The sequence below is a fragment of the Polypterus senegalus genome, chromosome 16 (assembly GCF_016835505.1).
Source record: "Polypterus senegalus isolate Bchr_013 chromosome 16, ASM1683550v1, whole genome shotgun sequence".
Classification (NCBI taxonomy): domain Eukaryota; kingdom Metazoa; phylum Chordata; class Cladistia; order Polypteriformes; family Polypteridae; genus Polypterus; species Polypterus senegalus.
The window spans coordinates 74,173,059-74,198,922 of NC_053169.1; the positions used below are offsets into that span (position 1 = coordinate 74,173,059).

Sequence of the window (25,864 nt, forward strand, 5' to 3'; positions counted from 1 at the left end):
ACAGGTGTCACTAATAACATTAATGAAGTTTATGTTCAATTTCAGTGTAGCATAATTTGAACCTTAATTATTGTCATTAATTAAACCTGTACTTGCCATACTATTTCATGTCAATATGGCTGCTATGAAAAAGCCCCATTAGTGACATGAAACCATGTGATGCCACCTATAAGTAATGATATCTCAGCAGCAACTCAAAAAACACATTTTCTGGAGATGCTCATGACATTATAAGCTAGCTTTAGTGAAAAAAATTGACCAATTTTAAAATATAGCTTTTTTTCCCCTATTCAATTTTTAATATTATAACAACTCATAACATGGTTAAGTTTTCATTTTGGCGACAGCATAGTATTTATGCAAAATATAGAGTTAGAAAAGAGCTTTAAAACATTGCATTTTGTTCTGTGCAACTATATTTAGGGAGATCTAGCCAGTCAAAATCATAATCAAAACTCCAATAAGTTCAAACTTTAACTAAAATCTCCCTTAATATTGATCCAAGACATATGCAACTACAGTTCCATGGGTTACTCATATGACCAAATCAGCATGTCATGTTTCATTAAAATCTGTGATGAGGTCCAAAAGTGTGATGATTTGATCCTGTATATGCATTTTCCAGATTATACACTAAAGTGTCTACACTACACTAAATAAAAAAAAAAACAATTTAGAAGCACACACACTCTAAGTGGCCATTTTGTTAGGTCTGAAAATGTATTAATGCAAACAGACTGCTTCGCCAAACACCTAGTCAAGCAAATGCAATTCAATATACAGTGCCCTCCACAATGTTTGAGACAAAGACACATTTTTCCTTAATTTACCTCACTGAACCACTGTTTAAAATTACAAATCAAACAATTCAGACATAATTAAAGTGCATATTGTAGACTTTAATTTATGGGTATTTGCATACATTTCAGTCATGCCATGTAGAAATTACAAAACCTTTCATACATGACACCACACATCAACCCCTAACACCCCCCTCATACTTCCTGGCCACCAAAACTAGATGACTGCATATAGCAAAAATGTTGTCTGGTCTTCTGAATCCTAATTTCTGCTTTCACGTGCAGATAGTAGGAACAGAATTGGCATAAACAACTTGAATTTGTGGAACAACAGTATACCATAGATAGGATGTTAAACAGAAAGCATGCAGAATAAATGAGTGGCTGTAAAATCTCCAGGAGTTACATGAAACCATCAAATAAACATGATATTAAATGCCTACGGAAAGTTTTCAGCACCGTGCTGATCCCATTCCTAATAGAACTGAGGCTGTTATGGAAGAACAGGAGTCCTATCTGTACTTAATAAAGTATCAGCTGAATGTAGAAATTTATACTCACTGACCAAATTATTAGTGAGTTAACACTGGTACATCTGCTTATTCATGCAACAGTTCAGGCTGCTGCTGGTGGTGGTGGTGGTGTAATGTTGTGAAGAATGTTTTTGAAGCATACTTTGGGCTTGCTAATACCAATCAATCATCACTTAAATGCCATAGCCTATTTGGATATTGTTGCTGACTTTCTGCATCCTTTCATAGCCACAATTTACTCATCTTTTAATGGCTACTTACAGTATGACAATGGACCATGTCATAAAGCAAAAATAACTAAAAAATGGTTTTATGAACAGGGCGATGAGTTCATTGTTCTTCAGCGGCCTTCCCAGTCACCGAATATGAATCCAATAGAGTAACTTTAGATTGTGGCATTTTGGGAACTTCACAGCACGAATGTGCAGCTGACAAATCTGCAGAAACTGCATGATACAATTATGTCACCATGGAGCAGAATCCCAAAGGAATGTTCCCAAAATCTTGTGCAATCCATGGCACAAAGATCTGGGGCTGTTTTGTTAGCCAAAGAAGGCCCTACCCAGTGTTAGTATAGTGCTCCTAATAATTTACAAAGTAAGCGTTTATATTTATTGTATGTTAGTAAACTATGCAAAATGCCTACTTTAAAACCTTAAAAAAAATGCAGTCTTTAAACAGAGATCATTGGCAACCTACTATGTTCCTGGTGTCAATTCCCAGAGAAGACAGCAGCTTTTTGTTGCTGTGAGAGCCACACCACTGATACTTTAGGCCATATGCATCATGGATATCTTGTAGCTCACTCCAGACATTCCGCAGCTCCCTGCACAGATTATGACAAATCACAAAGTTCAGCATTAATCACCCTATATAATTAGGCTCTTAGTAAACAGTAACACTGATAAAACTCTCTTAAGTATATTCATCATTTTATATATTTTAAGTGGTTGCTATTCAAAGTTAAGTATTAGCTGGATGGAGAGAATAGGTAACAAAAAACACTGGACACTAAAAATTTCCATTAAATATCCTAAAATTACCTTATTTTGGAAACAGACAGTAGGAAAAAAAAAAGATCAGGCAAAGTACCAAACACTAGAGAGACTGGGTTAACCACTTAGGCACAAAGTTTGTTGGCATTCCGATGCCTAAATTAGACAAACAAAAACAAACATCTTTAATTCTGCTAATGTAATAAAGAAACTACAAATGGCTGAAGAGTATGGAGTACAACATTCCACATTTTTATAAGAAAGTACAGTATTTATATTATTGAAATAATTTGTTTACACCAATATCAACTGAATAAAAATGTTTGCACTTTAGATTTTTCTCTAAAAAAAACTGGAAGGTACACTACATAACATTTTTTATACACATTCCTAGAATAAATTTTATTTTGTGACCCAATCTGTCAGCCACCATTGTACCAAGTTTAGGAGTCATTAAAATCCTTGGCACACATATCTCCTAGGCTCCCATGGTCTGTTAACATAACATCTCTGGTGAAAAAGGCACAGAAGCAGCATTGCTTGTTAAGGATGTTGAAGAGGGCTAGCCTGTCCAAGCAGCTGTTGATGTCCTTCCATCACTGCTCTGTGGAAACCATACTTAACTGTGGCATCCTGGTATGATATGCTGGCTGCTCTGTGAGTGAAAAGAAGGTTCTTCAGATAGTCATCAGATCAGCACAAAAAATTAGCAACACCCAGTTACCTTCACTACAGGATTATATGCAGGCCAAAAAAAATCATTGGGGAATCCATCTCACTCAGGCAACCAAATTTTACTCTGCTGCCTTCTGGAAGGCGTTGTAGTTCTTTTAAGACACAAACTGAAAAGCTTCTACTCAAGCACTATAACAGAACTAAATTTTGTTAAAGAACTTTTTAGTGCATCAAAGTCCTTCTGATCTTATGTCTTTCACTGTCACCCATGGCATCAATGAGACAAAAGTACAATCACCGTAAAAGGGAACTACTCCACTACTTACTATTTATATTTTCCCACCTTCAATGTTTTATTGGTTTATATTAAAACATGTGTATAGTTAAAACTGCAGAGCATATGTTGAATCTGTTAAATATTCTGATTTTTTAAATTATTATATTGTATGGACTATTCAGGGGACACACTAAAATATCATCTGTACAATGACAATAAATGGCATTCTACTCTATATCCCATAGTCTTGCGAAGTTATACTATTTGGCACAAAATGTTCCCCTTTTGGAAACATTTAGTCTCTTGCATCTAAACAATCTCTCAAGACAAGTATTGCAGTTGAAGTTCAGCATTATTTAAGAAAAAAAAAACCATATTCACATAAAGCCATGCATATTATAAATTACTCTGAAACAAGTAAACACTGATGGCATAGACCCAACAGGCAATTCCCTACTTAGTCGCTCACTTCTTCATCACTCTGAGGTGAGAGTCGACCTTTGAAGGAGAATTTGTAACTATCTATATATATAATTTACTAAGGCAAGACAACCATGAAAAGCACGCCTGAAGGGGCGTGGATTTACTAAGCCGCCGACAAGTGAGACACCTATGGCGCACACAGGAAGGAGCCACACCCACCAACTCCAAGACCATTGGATACGACGACAACTCGCAGGGCCACGCCCACCAACTCGGACGCGACGACACAGAAAAAATGGCGTCAATTATGTTCGTCTGTCGTAGAGGCCACATGCAGTGCAGGTCGGGTTAATGTCATGTACCTCCGAGCTACGTTGACTGTTCATAGAGGCACGTTTCTTGCAGAGGTGAATCGCCATATGCAGCAGGTGAATCGCCATATGCAGCGTGTGAAACTGTTTGCGAGGGGTATCCCATGGGATCCTTAAAACAATCCTTTAAAACTGAGGTTAAAGCACAATGAAGGAATCAGCCTTTAAAAACCAATAAGCCCTGTGCCTCTGTTTCATTACCGTCTCACCTGCTTCACCAATGCAGGCCCTGCAACAGTCGAGACGCTCTGTCAGCAGCTGACCTTCTCTGTGCCTGACCGGTTCACACAGAGGCAGTGCAAGAGAAAACCGCGCCAGAGACAGACAGAGGCAAACACACAGGCAGCTGGTGGGCGGCTCTCCGTGAGTCTCTCTTGCGAGCGGACACATGACCAGGCCGTGTGTATGCTTCGAGAACGAAGCTGGATGCGGCTTGCGACCGGGCAGATGAGCAGGCAGTGTGTATGCTTCGAGTGCGAGGGTGGACGCGACAGGACCATCTAGGAAAAATCATGTCGCGGATGTGATTCACTGTATGCAGTGTGTAAAACAGTTTGTTTGTCGCAGATGTGAACCGCTGTATGCGGCGTGTAGAACAGTTTGCGAGGGGTGTCCCTGTGTCTTTCCAGAAGTGTTCAACCATCAATAAATAATTATGCGGTGTTTGTTATGCCGCGGGTTCACAATTGTGTTGTATTTTGCTCTCTCCAGAGTTCCATCTTTTCATTCACTTACTGTTCTATTCTCACACTAACCTGTTTTAGACAACCGTGTCTTTCCAGAAGTGTTTACCATTCAATAAATAATTATGTTTGAGATTGAGCATGTGTCTAGGCGTGGGTAAGCCGTTGAACCCCATTCGGGCTGCAAACCGTGGAATTGCCACTAAGTGCGACTCATACGCTCTCACTGTTTTCGTCCCTACCCTTTGTACACACCCCCCTCGCACACGTTGACTGTTAATAAAGGCATGTTTCTCGCGGAGGTGAATCGCCATATGCAGCGTGTAAAACTGTTTGCGAGGGGTATCCCATGGGATCATTAAAACATTCCTTTACAACTGAAGTTAAAACACAATGAAGTGAGCAGTCTTTAAAAAACGAGTTTTCGGTTACGACGCGACCGCGTGCAGCATAGCAAAGTGTTGTACACGCTACATACAGCAATTCGCATCCGCGATAAACATGCGTCTTCTTAGATGCTCCTGCACTTTGTACACACAGTTCCGTTCCGTGCATTGTTACAATGTTGCTTTTCTTGCTGATTTATTACATTACCGATTTTGCAAATGGTAAATTTTCTCCCTGTGCTTAAAAATTATTAAAAAACCGGCCTGATTATGCGGCGTATGGTACGCCGCGGGTTGGCTAGTGGACATATAATTATGTTCCTCCTCCAAATCTTTACTTTCAAAATTATTTTTCATGTCAGTCTTGAAATTATTTCTGTTTACCATTAGAAACATTACATTGTGTACAATATACAGTGCATCCGGAAAGTATTTAAAGAGCATCACTTTTTCCACATTTTGTTATGTTACAGCCAAATTCCTAAATGGATTCAATTCATTTTTTTCCTCAGAATTCTACACACAACACCCCATAATGACAATTTGAAAAAAGTTTACTTGGGGTTTTTGCAAATTTATTAAAAATAAAAAAACTGAGAAATCACAAGTACTTAAGTATTCACAGTCTTTGCTCAATACTTTGTCGATGCACCTTTAGCAGCAATTACAGCCTCAAGTCTTTTTGAATAAAATGGCACAAGCTTGGCACACCTATCCTTGGCCAGTTTCGCCCATTCCTCTTTGCAGCACCTCTTAAGCTCCATCAGGTTGGAGGGGAAGTGTCAGTACACAGCCATTTTAAGATCTCTCCAGAGATGTTCAATTGGATTCAAGTCTGGACTCTGGCTGGGCCACTCCAGGACATTCACAGAATTGTCCTGAAGCCACTCCTTTGATATCTTGGCTGTGTGCTTAGGGTCGTTGTCCTGCTGAAAGATGAACCGTCGCCCCAGTCTGTGGTCAAGAGCGCTCTGGACACTAACGTGTCCAGGATGTCTCTGTACATTGCTGCAGTCATATTTCCCTTTATCCTGACTAGTCTCCCAGTTCCTGCCACTGAAAAACATCCCCACAGCGCGATGCTGCCACCACCATGCTTCACTGTAGGGATGGTACTGCCCTGGTGATGAGCGTTGTCTGGCTTCCTCCAAACGCGACGCCTGGCATTCACACCAAAGACTTCAATCTTTGTCTCATCAGACCAGAGAATTTTGTTTCTCATGGTCTGTAATACTACATTTTTCTTTATGTCACTGTATCTGGACAGTACTGTTATGAGTTTTATTCACATGTGCATGTTAACTGTGGCATACACGGGCTCAGCAGTTAGAATTGCTGACCAAGCATTGGATTAGATAGCCAAAGACAACTGGAGGCTTGTATAGTCAGCTTAAACACAGGTTAGGGTATTTCTGTCCTCTATCAGCACAAACCTTCTTTCCTTCTTGGGAGAATGAGAATCGACATGTAAGCACTATGATATTTCTGTATTTTGTGGGAGAGGAATTCAGCCCTTGTTCGGAGACGGAGAAGACCAGCAGATGAAGCAAGAACCATATAAAAGGTCTGGACAGTGGCCAGACCCTTCGAGGCTGTGCCAACAATAGGTGTTGGAAACCCTCCCAGCGTAGGGACGGAAAAAATGGCTGACTGTGTTGATCCAGATTCCCACCTGGATAAAGTCTGTCCATATGCCTCCCCGTCTGTAACTGCGTAAAACGTCAGTAAATGTAAGCTAAAAGATATTTTGTCTCATGTGATTCTTGTACCGCCGTAATCACTATGGGAGGGATATCGCCTTTTCTGGTATATTATGATATTGTTTAATTATTTAATAAGCCACAATATTAAAAGAACACATTTCCAAGAGAGCTAATGCCTCTGCAGGAAACATAATGGCGTAGTCGGCAGGATTGTGGCTACATTAATAATTATATTATTATATATTAATTATAATATTTTATATATATATTAAACATATGCTTACACTGATGAATGGGAGGCTCGGTAATAATATTTGATATATATATTTCGATTGGTTGCGCGCGGTCATGGACTCCGGCCGAGAATTAAAAACTGCCTTAACATGCCTGGCCTGATTAATTTATCCCATCAAAAGACAAGAGGCGGACTTGTCAAACTCGGCACAGTGCATGAGGCTGGAAAGAAAGCCCGACATCTGTCGGCGAATCGTGGTAGCGTCTGCTACCTACGGTATGAGAGTGAACTTTAAGGTTGGACTTTTAAGTTTAACGCATAAGTGGGACTAAAATTGGACAAAATAAATGGAATACAACAAGATTGAAACTGATGGCACGAGACTGGCTGTCCAGTAAAATGAAACGGCACTCACAGGGCAGCACAGATTAATTAATGGCCGTCGAAGCCCAAAATCTACCTAGAAAAGTAAATGCCGTGTTGGGAAACACGTATTTACAATAAATTACATCGCTAGCCTTTAGAAAACAATATTGAAGGCTATAAAGAACGGCGCGTTATTGTATATTAGTTGCGGCAGGCAGACAAGACATGCAGGCATTGCACTCACCTTGCCGTTTGCGTGGTAATTCAGCGGAGCTGAAAAAAAAAAAAACTTAAAGATGAAATCAAAGCAACAGCGATAGAATCCATAACGTCTCAATCACGATCGCTAAAATAATTTGTAGAAATCTTTAATGGCATCCAAGCAGCTCGATGCAAAAATACAAGCTTCGTCCACGTGTTACAAGCAGTCTAAAAGACGCCAGCTGTTTCTATCAGTCTACCTACAAGGGTAAAGGTTAAAGGTTTTGGCAAAACCCCCACCTATTTTGGTACTTTTAAGAAATTGCCGTGTGTTTAAACACACAGAAATAATTAAATTACCTTTTAAATATAGCTTAAATAACGAACATACTTTATAAGCTAATGTTTAAAAAGAATTTGTAAAACGGTGTACACATATAGCTAAAATGCAAAAGAGCTCGAACAACAAAGTGGAAAAGAATAAATACATTTGGGGTTAAAACTTACAATAAGAACAATTGGTTTAAAGCAAATCAAAAAAGAATGTCTCCACTTTTGTTTAAAACTTATAAACGTGCAAAACATTTTTTCTTTTAAACCCTGATCAAGTTTAAAGGAAAAATACTCTTTAATAATACTAAATAATAAGGAGACAAGTTCTCACGGATATGTAGCATGTGCCCGATTGTGCATGAATGGAGGTTATGTATTTTGGGAACTCTTAAGGGAATGTATGGTGGCGCAGTGGTTAGCACACTTGCCCGGTGATATGAGATAAAGGTTCAAGCATGTATGTTTTCCTTGTTAAGTCAGAATATTCTTTGTGACCGCATAACTTTTCTGGGAACACTTTCTTGTTGTGGAATTGTGCTGCGTGATTTCCTCGCGTGGATTTTCTTGTTGTCGCAGAATTTACGGATCGCCAACGGGTAATACGTTACCCTCGTTTGACGCTGAGTCGTGATGTTCGCCACGAAAATTCCATGATCTGGAAAATAGCGCGTATGAAACTGAGGTAAGAAGCATTCCTAATATTTTCAGTAATATCAGCTTGCGGCCTGAGATGTTGTTTGATTAATAATAAGCATGAAGGAAAAGACGTGCTTAAGTATGTTGCATGGTGAAACCCTATAGATAAACAAAAAAGCACAACCTCGAGTGAGTTTATAGCACGTGTGCTAGAAATCGAGAACTTTATTCTGTGAATGAAGTATTGTTGTAAAAGAGAACGTGAGTATGTGAATACATGTGAAAGAATGAAGCAATTGCCAAATACTGTGTGTAGAAATGACTGAAACGAGTGAAGGTTGATTGTCTGTTCTCTAGTGAACGAATTTCTGCTTTAGCTAAGTAATTCTACTTGGACATGAAGCAGAGTTTAGAATCTAGAAAAGAAAATAAAAGACGAATAAATTATTTTTATTCAGAGTCTGGGGTGGCAGATGCGTGTTTATGTCATTTGTACGTCTGTCTTTCTATGTTCGTCAGCTGACTAAGAATGTTAAACTGTAGAAATGGGAGACGTCCCATATAATAATATTCAAAGTTAAATGTAATACATGTGAATATCAATAGTGATCATGACTGGTGATTGATAACACAATCTGTGCCTGGTCTGTGTTTTGAAGCCTGCAAACAGATGCAGAGTTTAAATAACGCCATGACTTATTGACCTCGACGAATCTCAGAATAGCTTGTAACATGGTCAGTTAAAGAGAAGAATTTTCAAATCTGAATTTCATGAAAAGTGTTATAAGCATAAAAGTTGCATTTAAAATCTATAGATGTTCTTGTTCTCCAGATTCAGCAAATCCAGTGACCAACGGATGGAAAACAAACTATGTTTTATACAAGTTGCAAAAAATAGCTTAATAGCAAGTTTGGGCATAGCAATTAGAAATAATCTAATCGTAGGATAGTGAATATTTATCAATCATAAATTAATGAATAGCAGCTATTAGAATAATTTTCTTGCATGCTGATTTAGTGCAAGTGTTAAATGTTTTAATGAAATGCAAACAAATGAACACTAGACTGATTTCATTCTTTGAAAGAACAGTATAGAGGGTTTACATATTTTGATGTATGACAAATGATTATTATTATCACTTCAGTAATTACAGACTGTATTAGAATTGAAATACATTTATTGATTTGTCTCTGTAAGTGATTAATTTTAGGAAGAGTTGTTATTGCATCAATGTATTAGGTTAATGCTCAGTGATAATGCACATAGCAAAATGGATTATTCAGTTATACATTAGAACCATTGTATATAACATCCTGTTATAAGTTAAGACACTTGGATAACTGAGGCAATGTGTTAATTTTGTGTAAGAAACATTGTCACTAGCATAGTTTAAATGTATTACTCTATTTCTTGCTGTTATTTTATGAGACTGAACTGCGGTCTAGAATTGTCATTTATAATGCTGCATTTGTATGATACATATGATTGGGAAATAATTGCTTTATGTTATGTATTTGCTCTACCTTCCACCCTTCGCTAGTTTAGCATCGCAAGTAGCTTAATTAAGTTTAGCCATTAAATTTAGTGGTTAAAGCCTCTCCATTCAGTGGTAAAGTTTCATGAATGAAGTAACAGGTGGTGTATACACAAACGAAGATTTACAGAGACTGTACTGCGCTAATGACTTTTAATCTGTTGCACATACCTGAGAATAGCTGGTGAAGAAACACTTGCTTTCCAGAGGAACGGAGTAAAGAACTAAAGAAAGATTGCAAGTCCAGCTACTCAGATTTGATGCCATGAACTAAGACAAGTTTTATGGACTGTGGCAGGGACAGGCTGTGGCCACTGAGGTGATGTGACAGCTGTTGAAGGCTCCCATGAATGACCACTGAATACAGTGCAAGCTTAGAGGGAAGTGCACCTCTGCTAAAAGGGACAGTCACCATGTGTTCATCTTATGAGCTCCCTAATGATAAAAGGACTGTTTACTTTCTGTTCCAGTAACAACAAACTTTAGTGCCTTGAAGCAGTCACACTTTGTTCAGACGGATCTGCAAAGTTACCAATCTGCAAAGCCACCAAGAAAGAGACTTTGTTAACAAACCACTGAGTTGGACAAGGCATATATATAGCAAGTCTAGGAATATACTTGAAACTATTATAAGAAGGGCTCAAAGGTATGAGGATATGCATGATTTATCAATGATGTGAACTTGTAAATTGGTAACTTGGAATAGAACATCTGATAGTGAAGTTGGGGAGGATAACAGATAGTGAATGAACAATTATGCAATAATACTAGTTAAGAACAATTAATAATCATAGCAATGAAGCTAGAATAGCATCTGAGTTATGTTACAACTATTGTAACTCATAAAGGGATCAGACATCAAAGGGTGGGCACATCTAGCAACATATTGAAGCTAGAAATGATAGGAGTGCCAAAGAATAGTAATCCATCAAGATGCTATATAGGATTGTAATAGAATCTGATGCTATGACACCCACTGCATGAATTCAGTAATATGTAGACACAACACAGACTATGTAAGAAATAACAGGGCAAAATCTCCACTAACACCATTGATGAGATATCACTACTTGATAACAGCATGTTAAATGTAACTGTTTGTCCATGTTTACGCTGGTTTTAGATGAATGGTACAGAAGCTATAGTGATACTACATCTCACATGTCCAAAATGACTTGAAATATTGACACTGTGATGGGGGATCAAGTACCTTTTGTTTTGTGGATATGACTTTCAAATATTGTTTTTTGTCACAGATCCAGTGACAAAGGGTGGCTTGTAATACTACATTTTTCTTTATGTCACTGTATCTGGACAGTACTGTTATGAGTTTTATTCACATGTGCATGTTAACTGTGGCACACAGAGGCTCAGCAGTTAGAATTGCTGACCAAGCATTGGATTAGATAGCCAAAGACAACTGGAGGCTTGTATAGTCAGCTTAAACACAGGTTAGGGTATTTCTGTCCTCTATCAGCACAAACCTTCTTTCCTTCTTGGGAGAATGAGAATCGACATGTAAGCACTATGATATTTCTGTATTTTGTGGGAGAGGAATTCAGCCCTTGTTCGGAGACGGAGAAGACCAGCAGATGAAGCAAGAACCATATAAAAGGTCTGGACAGTGGCCAGACCCTTCGAGGCTGTGCCAACAATAGGTGTTGGAAACCCTCCCAGCGTAGGGACGGAAAAAATGGCTGACTGTGTTGATCCAGATTCCCACCTGGATAAAGTCTGTCCATATGCCTCCCCGTCTGTAACTGCGTAAAACGTCAGTAAATGTAAGCTAAAAGATATTTTGTCTCATGTGATTCTTGTACCGCCGTAATCACGATGGGAGGGATATCGCCTTTTCTGGTATATTATGATATTGTTTAATTATTTAATAAGCCACAATATTAAAAGAACACATTTCCAAGAGAGCTAATGCCTCTGCAGGAAACATGGTCTGAGAGTCCTTCAGGTGCCTTTTGGCAAACTCCATGTGGCCTGCCATGTGCCTTTTACTAAGGAGTGGTTTCCGTCTGGCCACTCTACCATACAGGCCTGATTGGTGGATTGCTGCAGAGATGGTTGTCCTTCTGGAAGGTTCTCCTCTCTCCACAGAGGACCTCTGGAGCTCTGACAGAGTGACCATTGGGTTCTTGTTCACCTTGCTGAGTAAGGTCCTTCTCCCCCGGTCACTCAGTTTAGATGGTTGGCCAGCTCTAGGAAGAGTCCTGGTGGTTTCGAACGTCTTCCACTTACAGATGATGGAGGCCACAGTGCTCATTGGGACTTTCAAAGCAGCAGAAATTTTTCTGTAACGTTCCCCAGATTTGTGCCTCGAGACAATCCTGTCTCGGAGGTCTACAGACAATTCCTTTGACTTCATGCTTGGTTTGTGCTCTGACATGAACTGTCAACTGTGGGACCTTATATAGACAGGAGTGTGCCTTTCCAAATCATGTCCAATCAACTGAATTTACCACAGGTGGACTCCAATTAAGCTGCAGAAACATCTCAAGGATGATCAGGGGAAACAGGATGCACCTGAGCTCAATTTTGAGCTTCATGGCAAAGGCTGTGAATACTTATGTACATGTATTTTCTCAGTTTTTTTATTCTTAATAAATTTGCAAAAACCTCAAGTAAACTTTTTTACGTTGTCATTATGGGGTGTTGTGTGTAGAATTCTGAGGAAAAAAATGAATTTAATCCATTTAGGAATAAGGCTGTAACATAAAATGTGGAAAAAGTGATGCGCTGTGAATACTTTCCAGATGCACTATATAGGGTGTTTGGTGTTATAATTCACTATTCTTCTGCATTAAGTTGTAGTTGCCACACAGGAATTTAGTGTGTTTTCATTTATTTTTTTTGAGTTGTTGCTTTTCATAACTGGAACAAACTAAGTACATACATACATTTTTATAACAGCTTATTCCATGGATGGGTTACGGGAATTGCAATACAGCAGGAAACAGACCTGGCCGGCGCCGGACGACCTAGTAACACACACACCACACATCCAATTAAAGCAGTGTTTCTTAGCCAATTTTTAAGTTGCAGGTGGCCACTGCCGCATCATGAACACACAAGACTTGTTCATGGTATAACCCACCCACCCCAAATGATTCTAATTGTGCTCACTTTATCCTCCGCCAAACTCATTGATCTTATTTCCCCACCTGTGAAGCAAATGCAATTAGAAATGGGCAAAAAAATATTAGACAGTACTGCCTATACTCTTCAGTGTTTGCGGGATTATATCATGAACAAACCGCTAGCTGAAACTGCATTTTATTTCTCATTGGCTTGCAATACACCAGAGGGGAGACGGGGATCAATAAGTGAAACTGTAAGCTGTACTGCTCTGCACCACATTACTAACAAAGAGCAATCCCCCATCAAAGTTTGTGGACCCAATGACATTTGATCAATGGGCTCCTGACGTGAAATTTCAAAAAGGTACACAAAGAAGTGAAAACTGGAAGAGCACTGGTCAAAAAACATAGGGAGAATGTGCAGCAGACAGCATCTGGATATGGCAGTTGAACTCATGACAAATCAAGCATAGCATTAGGCCCTTCAGCAAATGCAACATTCTCAAAGAGTAAAAACTGCAACTCAAGTCCTTCATATTCTGTATCACTAATGCTATAACTTTTCAAGGACTTCCAAAACCAAACGTTCTGTTTTTCTGAAGAAGACATTTCCCAAGTACAAACTTACATTAATCAAACAATCTGCATGCATTTGCACAATGTGCAAACATATGTAAAGATTATCTGTCACATAAAAAAATAGAAAAAAATTGTGTATGTACAGCTGTGACTTGTATTAAAAGTGACCAATCAAAGACAACCCCAGCTATCCAATGGTAAAGAGTCTTTCACTGTACAGTACATGACGTTGGTGGTATCTTTGATAAAAGCATATTCACTCAGGTGTGACAAACTGCTCGCCTCTGTATATATGTGGCAAATTGCATATATTACTGATGAGAGAGAGAGAGAGCAGGTAACATGGAAACTCGTGATTAATGTGAAAGATGACACCATTAGGTTTGTTAAAATACAATTAATTGCTTTTGATTGAGTTGTGGGTTTATTGCAACATATACAAACAACTTTGAAATATGGTGGTGTCATGCTGATAGAAAACCTTATCTGTAAGTGGCTAATTAGATGAATTGCATTTCAAGAAGAAGATAACAATTACTGTCAGGCTCGATTCTACATGTTACATAAAGAGAAAGATACGATGGTTGAGAGTTTTTAATAACGGATTCCGATCTTCAGGTCATATGAAAGGAAATCTTGCTCATTTTAAACCTGTTTATTGAAATGATTTAGTGTTTAGTGTTGTAGTGAAAAAAGATACCGCTTTCTATATTTGTTACAAACTTGGGTGTTAAAATGGATTCTCAACTAACTTTTGACACCCACATTAAACATCTCTGTAAGTCATCTTTTCACCATCTCAGGAACATTGCTAAACTCCGCCCAACAATTACCCTGGCAGATGCAGAGAGGCTTGTCCATGCCTTTGTCTCGTCCAGGCTGGATTACTGTAATGCGCTCCTCATTGGGATTCCTGGCAAGAGTATCCAGAGACTCCAGTACATTCAGAACAGCTGCCAGGATCCTGATGAGGGTGCGAAAGCATAACCACATCACTCCTATCTTGAAAACCCTTCACTGGCTCCCTGTACCACTTAGAATTGAGTACAAGGTTTCCCTCCTTACCCATCAGTGCATTTATGGATCTGCTCCCCTGTATTTACAGGAACTCCTTATCCCTCATACTTCCTCACGCACCCTCCGCTCTGTGCATACCAACACTCTTCAAGTTCCCAGAACTAAACTTAGCAGTATGGGTGATAGGGCCTTTTCTTCGGTGGCGCCGAGGCTGTGGAATTCCCTCCCCGACTACTTGAGAGCCCCACAGTCGATCGATGCCTTCAAACGAAACCTAAAAACTTATCTTTTTAGAAAGGCTTTTTGTTAAATTATTTCTATAGATTTTTTTTGTTTGTTAATTTTATTCTTATTTTGTAGCACTTTGAAATTGTTAAATATAAAGCACGATATAAATAAAATCTATTATTATTATTATTATAGTGTTTAATCCCAGAAAATGTAAGACGATGAAATAAACCCACCAACTACAACTTAAACTCATTTTGAAAATGTTTTAAAATAAAAACAGTTTTCAGCAGTTGTATATGTACTGTCCACATCTATACTTTCACTCATGTACTCTTGTGGGTCTCTCAATAACCAAGGCTGTGGAGTCGGTAGATAAATGCTCCGACTCCTCAGTTTCTAAATCTTCCGACTCCCCTACTCCGACTCCTCTGTATGTATATACTATGCTAATGTATTTTCTACATCCATTGAAGGAAAGGAAGGCAACATACATGTCATTTCACCACATAACTACTGGCTAGGAAGCCAACACTCTACTATAATGCCAGATTAAAGACAAACACAATTGATTGGCGGTCGCAGATTGCGGGTGTCCACATGGACGGGCAGATCCAGCTTGCCGAAAATCTCGACGACCGCCCCCATCCAGAGTAATGTGATGCCTCTGTCTGCTGCAGTGGCTGTCTCCTCTGTCAGCCAGCCGGAAGTTTAGTGCATTGTGTCACTCACTGGCCAGCTGATCAGCAGAACGAGCCTCTGCTGGAGACAGGTAGAGATCTGTGTTCTCGCTCCGCCCCTTCACTAGTGCATAGCGAAGGGGAGCCGACGGAGCTGAGAACACACCAGATGATTTTTCAGGCTTTTGACGCGTGATGACTCGTTGAACGGCCGAAAAATCGGCAGTGCATCTGTAAATGTATGGGGGGCTTTAGGCTAGGTTCACAGTTCCCTGTAACAGTGGAACATGACACAATGGAAAGCGGTGCCGCACCTTACCTGTGCATTACATCCCATATAGTGACGCATACAGTCAATGAAAAGCATGCTTCATGGTTACTTGACATGTTCGTTTTGTGGTAACATTATGCACTGCATGCATTGGGCTTTATTCTTACAGCAGAGAAGTAGTTCATTATGACTGTTTGTGAATTGGGACATTTCAACTTACTTTTTTAATTCCCATTTAAATTTAGTAGGAGTCGGAGTCGGTTAACTTTTTGCCGACTCCGACTACAACTCCAGGTACCCAAAATTGTCTCCGACTCCGACTCCACAGCCCTGTCAATAACTCATAAATCCTTGACAACTTCGCCTCGTCTTTAAAAGGACACCCAGAAGCCTACTGTATTACCAGAGTAAAGCAATGCACACAAGTCAAGATCTGAATTTATACCTCTGCGTCTTTCTCAACTCTGATGGTTGCCTTTTGTTTTTGATGTCTTTTTTCCTTTTTTTTTTTTTTAACTAGATTGAAACTTCTGAGAAATAAGGCAGAAAATATCACCTGCTATTTATGAAAATAGAAATTGTGTGTGGATGCTGGGATTGCACTCATGTGTCTTGCGTATCATTACTAATAGTGTACATGAAACCTTGTAACAATTGTAAGGACATTGGCCATTATGAACAGTGTGCTATACAAGTATGCAAGCTGTTTAACATCTGATCATTTTTGTAGTCTAGTCACCATTGTGCAATCAGTTCTCACATAAATGATCACTTGTATAGCACAGCACCAAAAAGCAATGGGCTACCTAAAAATACACAAAATGTGTGTGTAGCCACCAAAGTATAAGGCAAGATCAAGCATGCGTAAACACGTGCCGAAAGAAATCTCTCAGTCCAAAAGTTCATTTTAAAAATATTTAGTGAAAGTTAAAATCAAATAATCCACACAAGAATAGATAAAAAAAAGTAGTTACACACGCAGAATAAAAGACAAAAAAAAGGAAAAATGTATCTTCTCTATACTTAGCTTTTCTTGAGAAACTTTAGTTCTCTGTACTTAAAAGTTCTTTACTTCTTCTATACTTAAAGATTCTTAGCATCTTCTATATGCTTATGTAAATAAGTGCTGTTTTACGAGTTACTTCACACACTTAAAAGGCCCGTAGGCATGGACACGGTTTAAAACCATAAGCCCTCTACACCTTACTCATGGCAAGGCTGGTCACTAACTGAAGAATAATATTTAGTCAGAGCTATTAGAAAAGGCAAGAATATACCAATACAATTCTACTTATGGCGGTTTTAGGAACCTCCCATAGATTATGCATTGTCATGTAGTAAAGTATTTATGAATCTTATATAACTAGGAAAATGTTTCTTACATTGTGTATACTGAAATTGTGCACATCAAAATAAGCATAAAAAACTGCATCACATTTTGGAAAAATTACTTTTAGCAAAGTGTGAGAGCCAACTAGATAAAATATGTTTTTTCTACAACATTTGAGATCAGATTTTGCCACTGATGGCTCTCTGTTTCACTTTACTTCTATATCAATTTAACCCAACAATGCTTTATACAGGGAAGCAATCTCTGAAAAAGATTTAGAGGTATATGTTGACACAATATTTTCATCAGGTAAGCAATGTACAGAAGCAATTAAAAAGACAAATTAAATGTTAGGTTATATCATAAAAAGTCTAGAAAGTAAGTCAAGGGACATTATGCTCAAACTACAGTATATAATGCACTAGCAAGATTGCACCTGGAATACTGCATGCAGTTCTGGTCACCACGGAAAAAGAAAAACATAGCAGCACTTGAAGCTCTGTAGAGGAGAGCAATCAAGTGCATCACAGGAATCAAGGACATGTCCTACTCTGAAAGACTCAGAGAATTAAACCTGTTTAGTCTCAAGCACAGGAGACTGCGTGGGGACCTAATCCATGTATCTGAAATCCACAAACGCATTGATAAAGTAAATGCAGCAACTTTCTTTCAGCTTAAGGGTGAACCAAATACTCAAGGACTTCAGTGGAAATTAAGGGGAAATGGAAGACTGGAGCAAGGAAGCACTTCTTTAGTCAAAGACTTGTATGACTCTGGAACAACCTACTTAGTCATGTAGTTAAAGAAGAAAACTTGACAACCTTTAAGAAGAATTGGAACAGCTTAGCTGTTAGGTAAACAAATGGACTTGATGGATGGAATAGTCTCCTCTCATTTGTCAAATTTCTTATGTTCTTATTCATTAACTTTTGCTATTCTATAGAAACTATCCATCTTGCAAAGAGTAAAAACATACAGCTTCAAATCTTTATAAATTTGAGAGGAGATGGCAAAGCATCATACCATGCAACTCCTGGACTTGTGTCGCAGCAGAGATAAAATACGCCATCCTACTACTATATACCATACCATACCATATTTATTTGTTGAGCGCTTAAAAACACAGCATTACAACTGACCAAAGCGCTGTACAGTTACAACAAGCAGGACTAAAAGCAAAATATTAAAAATAAACATTAAGAGAGAATTAAAACAGAGATACTAAAAACAGGTCAAGGGACCAAATAAAATAGAGAAAATAGCAAAAGACAAGTGGAAAATGAAACAGGTTAAGAATTAAAAGCCAATGTGAAGAAGTGCGTTTTAGGCAGATTTGAATGTGGCGACTGAAGCGGCTTGCCTAACCACTAAGGGCAGGGAGTTCCAGAGCCTGGGTGCACAGACGGAGAAAGCCCTTTCACCACGAGCTTTAAAACGTGCCTTGGGAACGGTTAGGAGCAGCTGATCTGTGGATCTAAGAACACGAGGGGGATTGTGACAATGGAGCAAGACACTCAAATAGGCGGGGGCCAGACCGTTTAATGCCTTATAGGTTAGGAGGAGAATCTTAAAATCGATTCTGAATCTAACCGGCAGCCAGTGGAGGGTTTTCAAAATTGGTGAAATGTGTTGGATTCTGCTACTTCCAGTTAGAAGCCTTGCAGCCGCATTTTGAGCCAGTTGGAGTCTAGAAAGTGTGGCTTTACTGATACCAAAAGGCAGGAATTAGAGTAGTCAAGCCGGGACGTAATGAATGCATGAATTACTGATTCCAGGAGGTGGTTAGAAAGAATAGGCTTGAGTTTGGCGATTGCCTTAGATGGAAAAAGCAGGATTTTACTGTGCTGTTGACTTGAGCATCCATTTTCAGGAACGTATCCATTTTGATTCCAAGATTGGAGACAGACGGTTACTGGAATGGGAAGAGAAACAAGGCCAAGGGGTGGAGCCTGTTTGCAGTCGGGACTAAAACAATGACCTCGGTTTTTGAATCGTTCAGGTGAAGGAAGTTTACAGCCAGCCAGTCCTTAATGTCAGATAGGCAGTCGAGGAGAGGTTTGGTGGAGTCAGTTGGCTTGAGGGAGAAATAAATTTGGCAGTCGTCAGCATATAGGTGATATGAAATTGCATGCTTTCTAAAAATTGCACCTAAAGGCAGGATGTAGATTGAAAAAGTAGTGGCCCTAAAATGGAACCCTGGGGAACCCACATGGGAGTGGGACTGATTCAGATGAAAAATCGTCTAGCATGACTCTGAGAGTCCTGTTGCAGAAATATGACCTGAACCAGTCGAGGGCTAAGCCAGATACACCAGCCCAGGATTCGAGTCGGGAGATCATGATGTCGTGGTCGATTGTGTCGAAAGCAGCAGATAAGTCGAGAAGAACCATAACCACGTGGAATCCTGAGTCCAATGCCAAAAGGACGTCATTTAGGACACGTAGATGCGCGGTTTCTGTGCTGTGTTGGGGCCTAAAGCCTGACTGAAAAAGATCCATTACCTGATGGTCCTGTAGGTGATGAGTTAATTGCTCATAAACTACTTTTTCTAGTATTTTGACAAGAAAGGTAGCTTGGAGATTGGACGAAGATTGGAAAGAATGGCAGGGTCAAGATCAGGTTTTTTCACAATTGGATGTACAACTGCGTGTTTGAAAGCATGAGGAACTATAGCCGAGGATAGACTACTAGTTATGATCTTTAGGACATCATATCGAATCACAGGAAACACATCTTTCAGCAGTCTGGACGGCACCACATCGTCCGGAGAGCCCGAAGGCTTCATTGAGGCAACGATTTTTCCAGATGGGGGAGCGAAATAGGTTCAAAGCTGGTGAGGGAACCGTGCGCAGGAGCGGCTAAATCAACAGAGCCAGAAGAAGAAATGGAGATCTGGGATCTAATGTTCGTGACCTTATCCAGAAAAAACGTGAGGATCTGATTACAAAGAGCAGTGGAGGCAGCAGAGAAAACAGTTACGGCTGGAGAGAGGACAGCATTTAGTGTTTTGTATAAGACACGTTGATCGGCAGAGTTTTTTGAGATGATGTCAGCGAAAAAACGGTTCCTTGCACCTCTGACCACTCTCTGGTATTGGGACCACGCGTCTCTCATGCAGTCGAAGGTAACAGTGAGACCATCTTTCCTCCATTTACGTTCTAGCCGCCTACAGTTTTGCCTGATGGAGCGAGTTTGTTCATTTAGCCATGGGTCATGCTTGACTTTGGATTGTCTCCGTTTGAGTGGGGCTACGACATCCATCACAGAACAGCAGGAAGTGTGGAAAGTTTGCAATAAAACATCAGCATCCGTGGATTCACATGATGTGAAGATTGGTGAAAAAGCAGCTGTAAAATCTTCAGCAGCAGAGGGGGGAATGACACGGAGGGACGAGTGGTGGTGGATTTACCATGCTCAACAGAGACCAAATCCAGATTAAACAGAACAGGCGAGTGATCAGAAAAGCTGGGAGGTAGAATGTCCAAGTCACTGATTCTGAGACCGAGAAAGAACCAGGTCCAGTGTGTGAACCTGTCCATGTGTTGGTCTGTTCACTAGTTGAGAGAGACCAAAGGAGTCAATAATGTCCAGAAAGTCTTTTGCTAGAGGATTAAGGGGACAGCAGACATGGACATTAAAATCACCCAAACAAAGGAAGCGATCATATCTGCAGGTAATATCAGCCAGGAAAGCTGCAAATTCATCTAAAAAGTTCTTATTGTATTTTGGAGGCGATAAATGAGTGTGCACAGCAGCGGTGGTGAGCAGACTAGTTCAAACATACTGAGCTCAAAAGTTGAAGGGGAAAATGAAAGGGGAAAGGAAGGGCGGTTGCAAATAAAATCAGATTTAAATAAGGTCAATAAGCCACCGCGCGCGCGCTCGGCGTGTTGATAAAGGAACATCCCGGAGGCAAAACTTCAGTGAGTGGGAGCGTCTCGCCCGGTAAAAACCAGGTTTCAGCGGTACATAAAAAATCCAGGCCATTAGAAAGAAAAAAGTCTTTCAGGATGAAAGTTTTGTTCACGACCGATCTGGCATTTATCAGCGCGAAACGAACCGGCTGGGAGGACGTCAACAGAGACGTACCAGCCGTGGCGGTTGATATTGTCATGATACGGCGTAGGTTGTTAAAGTTCACCCCCCGGCGGCGGTGACGGAGCGAGGCAGGGAGGTACATCGGAGCGTCCGAGGGCAAATGGCATTCCGGCAACATTACCTCATGTTGGGAGCCTGGAGAGTTGTTCCTAGAGAGGATCCGGGAAGCTCGGAGCCGAGCCCTGATGCCACCGCTTACCCGGCGGCGGCGTTTCCATCGGCGACCGGCCAAGCCGTAGGCAGTGATGAGGAAAGCTGGGACTTCCTCAAACAGTCGGCCAAAGGCTTGACTGAACTCAGGGGTCAGATGTTGAGAAATCCCCACACTCGTTCGAAGAGCCAGAAGGGTGAGGCGATCATAAGAAATGATCGAGTCAAGAAGAGCATCACAGGAACAGGTAAGCCGAGGAAAAAGCAGGACTAATAAGAAACAAAAAAGCCAGAGCGGCTGACGGCGTGCCTCAACAGTCGGCGCCATCTTGTAAATCTTGTATATGCCCAACTCTACACAATTACTATACTTTCTTAACTTGATATATGACATTTCTCTACTGTACATTAATGTGGATAACATTTTAACACAAAATATGTAAAATACAAGTACGGTATAAAGATATTGGGTGATTACAAATTAACAATATAAAATGGCTGACTTTGATCACTGCCTGATCAATTAATGCATCTCTAATTCAACAGAAAAATCTTATCCAGCAATACATTATGGGTGAAACATAACCTTAGCAAGTTAAAAATTGTTCTTGTAATAGACTTTTAGATAACTACTTCATAAAATAAAATATACGAGACTTGCAAGTTAAAAGAGAAATTCCCTTGAGGTGTGTAGCAAGCACTTTAAAAATTCCATTATATTTGAGTCAAAGGATTCCATCTAATAGCAGTAACACTGTATTTTATATCTATAGCTTTGCTTTCTTTAGACAAGAAAAATAACATAGGCACCTTCATAAACAGAGTTGAGAAAGATGTCAAAGGGAGAGTTATGAATGTATTTCTTAAATCACTCTCAATATAAACGACACCAAAGATGAAATACATTCATCAGTAGCATAAACACAAAAAATACATTTTTACTGAACTTACTTTTTGTTGGTTAGCATACTTTAGGGCAGTCTCAAAGCACTTAACTATTAGAGTGCATTCTTCAGGAATTAATGTTCCACCTGACTAATACTACTGCATATTTAATGGTATATTACAGAAGTTAAGACGGGCTGGGCATTAAGCTGAAACCAGGAGTGCTAGAAGAGACCAAAAAGCTCTATATGGTCTTTTCAAAGTACAATAGATGGTCTAGCATTTCAAAAATGTATATGTATGTTTTCTTCCAATATAACAACAACATTTCAAAAGCAAAATTATATTTGTATTTCTGAAATGTAGTAGTAGGGTATTGCACCGTGTTAGCCATTAAAGATGCAATGAAAGTCTAGCAAAATGACACCTTTTATTGGCTAACTAAAAAGATTACAATATGCAAGCTTTCCATGCATCTCAGGCCTGTTCTTCAGGCAAGACGTAATACAGAAAATGAAATTCCCTGTGTTTATATAGACACCAGGACAGATATAGCACTAGATAATCTTTAAGTAAGTCAACTTAAATGTAAAAAATTAATAGACCTCTCCAGACTAAGATTTATTTAGCAAGAGAGAACAATGTATATCTTTTCCAATGCTGTATCTTTCCTAGTGTCTATATAAATACAGGGAATTCCTGTTTCTGTATTACATCTTGCCTGAAGAAGGAGCCTGAGTTACCTCAAAAGCCTGCATATTGTAATCTTTTTAGTTAGCCAATAAAAGGTATGATTTTGCTTGACTTCTCATTGCATTATTTCTGAAATGGATATATCTTTACGGTTTTAATGTTTTGAGATTTCCCTCATGAATGCTACAATTGTAAAGGATATTTACAAGAGCAAGGTACAAAGAAATAATACACATTGCTACTAGTATACCTATGTCACAAATGCCTATTCTTTGTCGCTGGCAAAGTTAAAAGATTCTGCATTTAGATGGGGTGCAAATATTGCCCAGTATCAATCAGCCTTTCCAAAATAGTACACCTATTCTTTAGGAAATAGTTAATTTTACCTGAACTATTAAAAGCGAGTTAAATAATTAAAAATCTATTAAAAAGGACACAACCACCACAAGTGAATCATGTTTGCATTCATACGTTTCTTACTCTGAAACCTAGACAACAGGATTTTTTCCAGGTATTCAACAATTGTCAGTCATCAGTCCTTAGCCGAATGAAACATGTTTCACTCACAACACTAATGTGATATTACAGTAATTCACAAAAGCATGAAAACTATGAGGACACAGTAGAAAATAAAGAGTAGGAAAAACTATTGTTACTGTAAAATACAAGTGTGTCATTTTTGTCTAAATTCCAATGAATTTAAAGGTTAAGATGGCTTTAAATTCATCACAAATGTAGCCACAAAAGACATACAGTACAATGTGACGATGTGGGTTTCACTCCATGCTCCAATCTTGCTTCTGGGAGCTCTGAACCTGACACGGTCGGTAATGTTACCAATGAGCTAGACAGTGAGGCACAACAATGAAGCAAGGGGATGGTGCAAAAGTTCATGGTGTTTTTATTAAAATCAACAAACAAAAACCAAACAGTGCCCAAAAGTGCAGTGCTTAAAAATCTTTAAATAAATAATACAATAAAAACAAGTGAACTGTGGAGGATAAAAAAAAGCACAATAAATAATTCCTTTAAAATCCGATGAGGTTAAAACAATGGCTGGAAACAGTCCTTTAAAAACAGATCCCGGTGCCTTTCTACTGGTGACTCCCCTGCTTCTCCCATCCAGGCTATGCACCAGGGGAGCCACCCTACCTGCAGCTGACCTTCTCTCTGCTTTCATCTTCTGGTCTGTTCGCCTTTCCGACCCCTGGCTCTGTTAGGCATCATCAGACTGTGATTTGGGCTCCCCAGCGACCAGGGTGCTCACGCTGGGGATTTAACTTCCCAAGTCCCGACTCCCGCTACCTTCTCAGCTATTTGTGGCGTGCCATCCTCCTTCCAGTCACTCCCGCTCCTTACTAATGCTCAGCAGGAGCGACCACTACCGACTGCCCCCAGGTGCCGGGGAAACACCCCACGAGGGCTCACTGTCCAGCTGCAAACCGTTCTATATAGTGAGCGAGCATTCGATAAATCACGCACCGGCTTTCTCCACCCTGCCTTCTTCTTCTCCTGTAACCTCCATTCATCTTTTTCTCCCCCACCCCTAGCCACCTCGCGCTTATATTATTTATCATGGGGGCGTGGATCAGGTGGGGCAATTGTCCGTATCCGTAATTGATGCCAGGTGCTGCTAACTCCTCACCTGTGCACTTAAGCGAGGACCACCCACATCACGAATTCCCCCGGGAACCTGTTTCGGCCACACTATCATGCCCCCTCTCTAAGCTGACAGTGCCATGACTACTTATTTAAAAAGTGGCCTTTTTGACTTGAGCTGTGGACCCACTACACCGCATACAATAAAAGCTTTTACTCTGAAGAGATTTAAAATTGACATTTCATATTTTTGTTGGATTTTCCTTCAGACAAAAACAGATCAGTGAACACTTTATTCTGCAAAAAATGTTACTATTGGAATGCCCATAAGTAGTTTTAATATTTCCCATGAACTTCACAAACAGGTTTGAAAATGGATGGATAGATAATTTTAATACATTTTACCTTCAATGTCTTGTCTTTATTTTTCTCATTCCATGTTCTTCTTTACTGTAGTATTTTTTGCAGCCTACTTATAAATAGTCTACTTATAAATGTTCAATCTCATTTAATAAATAGCTATCATACAGCTATCATATTTTAAGAACAGGACCATATTAATCCTAAAAGAATTCCCCTCTTTTTCCTTAAGTAACTCCATTGTCAAAGGTAATTATACTATCAATTCCCAACACACAACTATAGTACAGTTATATCTAACATCACGTTTACTTGTTTTTCCTCACTTCTTGGCAAGAATTTGCTTTTTGTAAAGAGATGCAACAAACATTACATATAAAACACTTGGAAGTAAAAACAACTTGAAACAGATATAAAGCAATCAAAATATTGTAATTAAGACCTCTTTGTATTCACACTTTATGATCAATACAATGCCATACTTGTCCTATAATATAAAATTTTGCCAAAAGAAAAAATACACAGGCCAAATATCTTTCAGCAACCAAGAAATGGTTTGCAGCTGCCCTATAAGAAATTGGTATAGGACCAGCTAAAGATGATTTGGAGGACTACATTTTGTGCATTATTTTACCAGCTTTGCAAATGAATACAGAGAAAATAAAATGTAGAATATCAAAGTGCTAATGATTTAACTTTAAAATAGTGAAATGGTTTGCTAGTCCATTACAAGTTT

At 39.4% G+C, this 25,864-nt stretch overlaps 1 protein-coding gene across 1 annotated transcript in view; it reads right to left on the bottom strand.

Annotated features, from left to right (window-relative positions):
- The window catches only part of LOC120516408 (aftiphilin-like), a 125,383-nt gene that overhangs the window by 19,531 nt on the left and 79,988 nt on the right, over positions 1-25,864 (bottom strand). Inside the window, exon 4 of the mRNA XM_039738054.1 lies at positions 2,033-2,159. Coding sequence (XP_039593988.1) covers positions 2,033-2,159 — 127 coding nt within the window. The remainder of the gene's footprint in view (positions 1-2,032; positions 2,160-25,864) is intronic.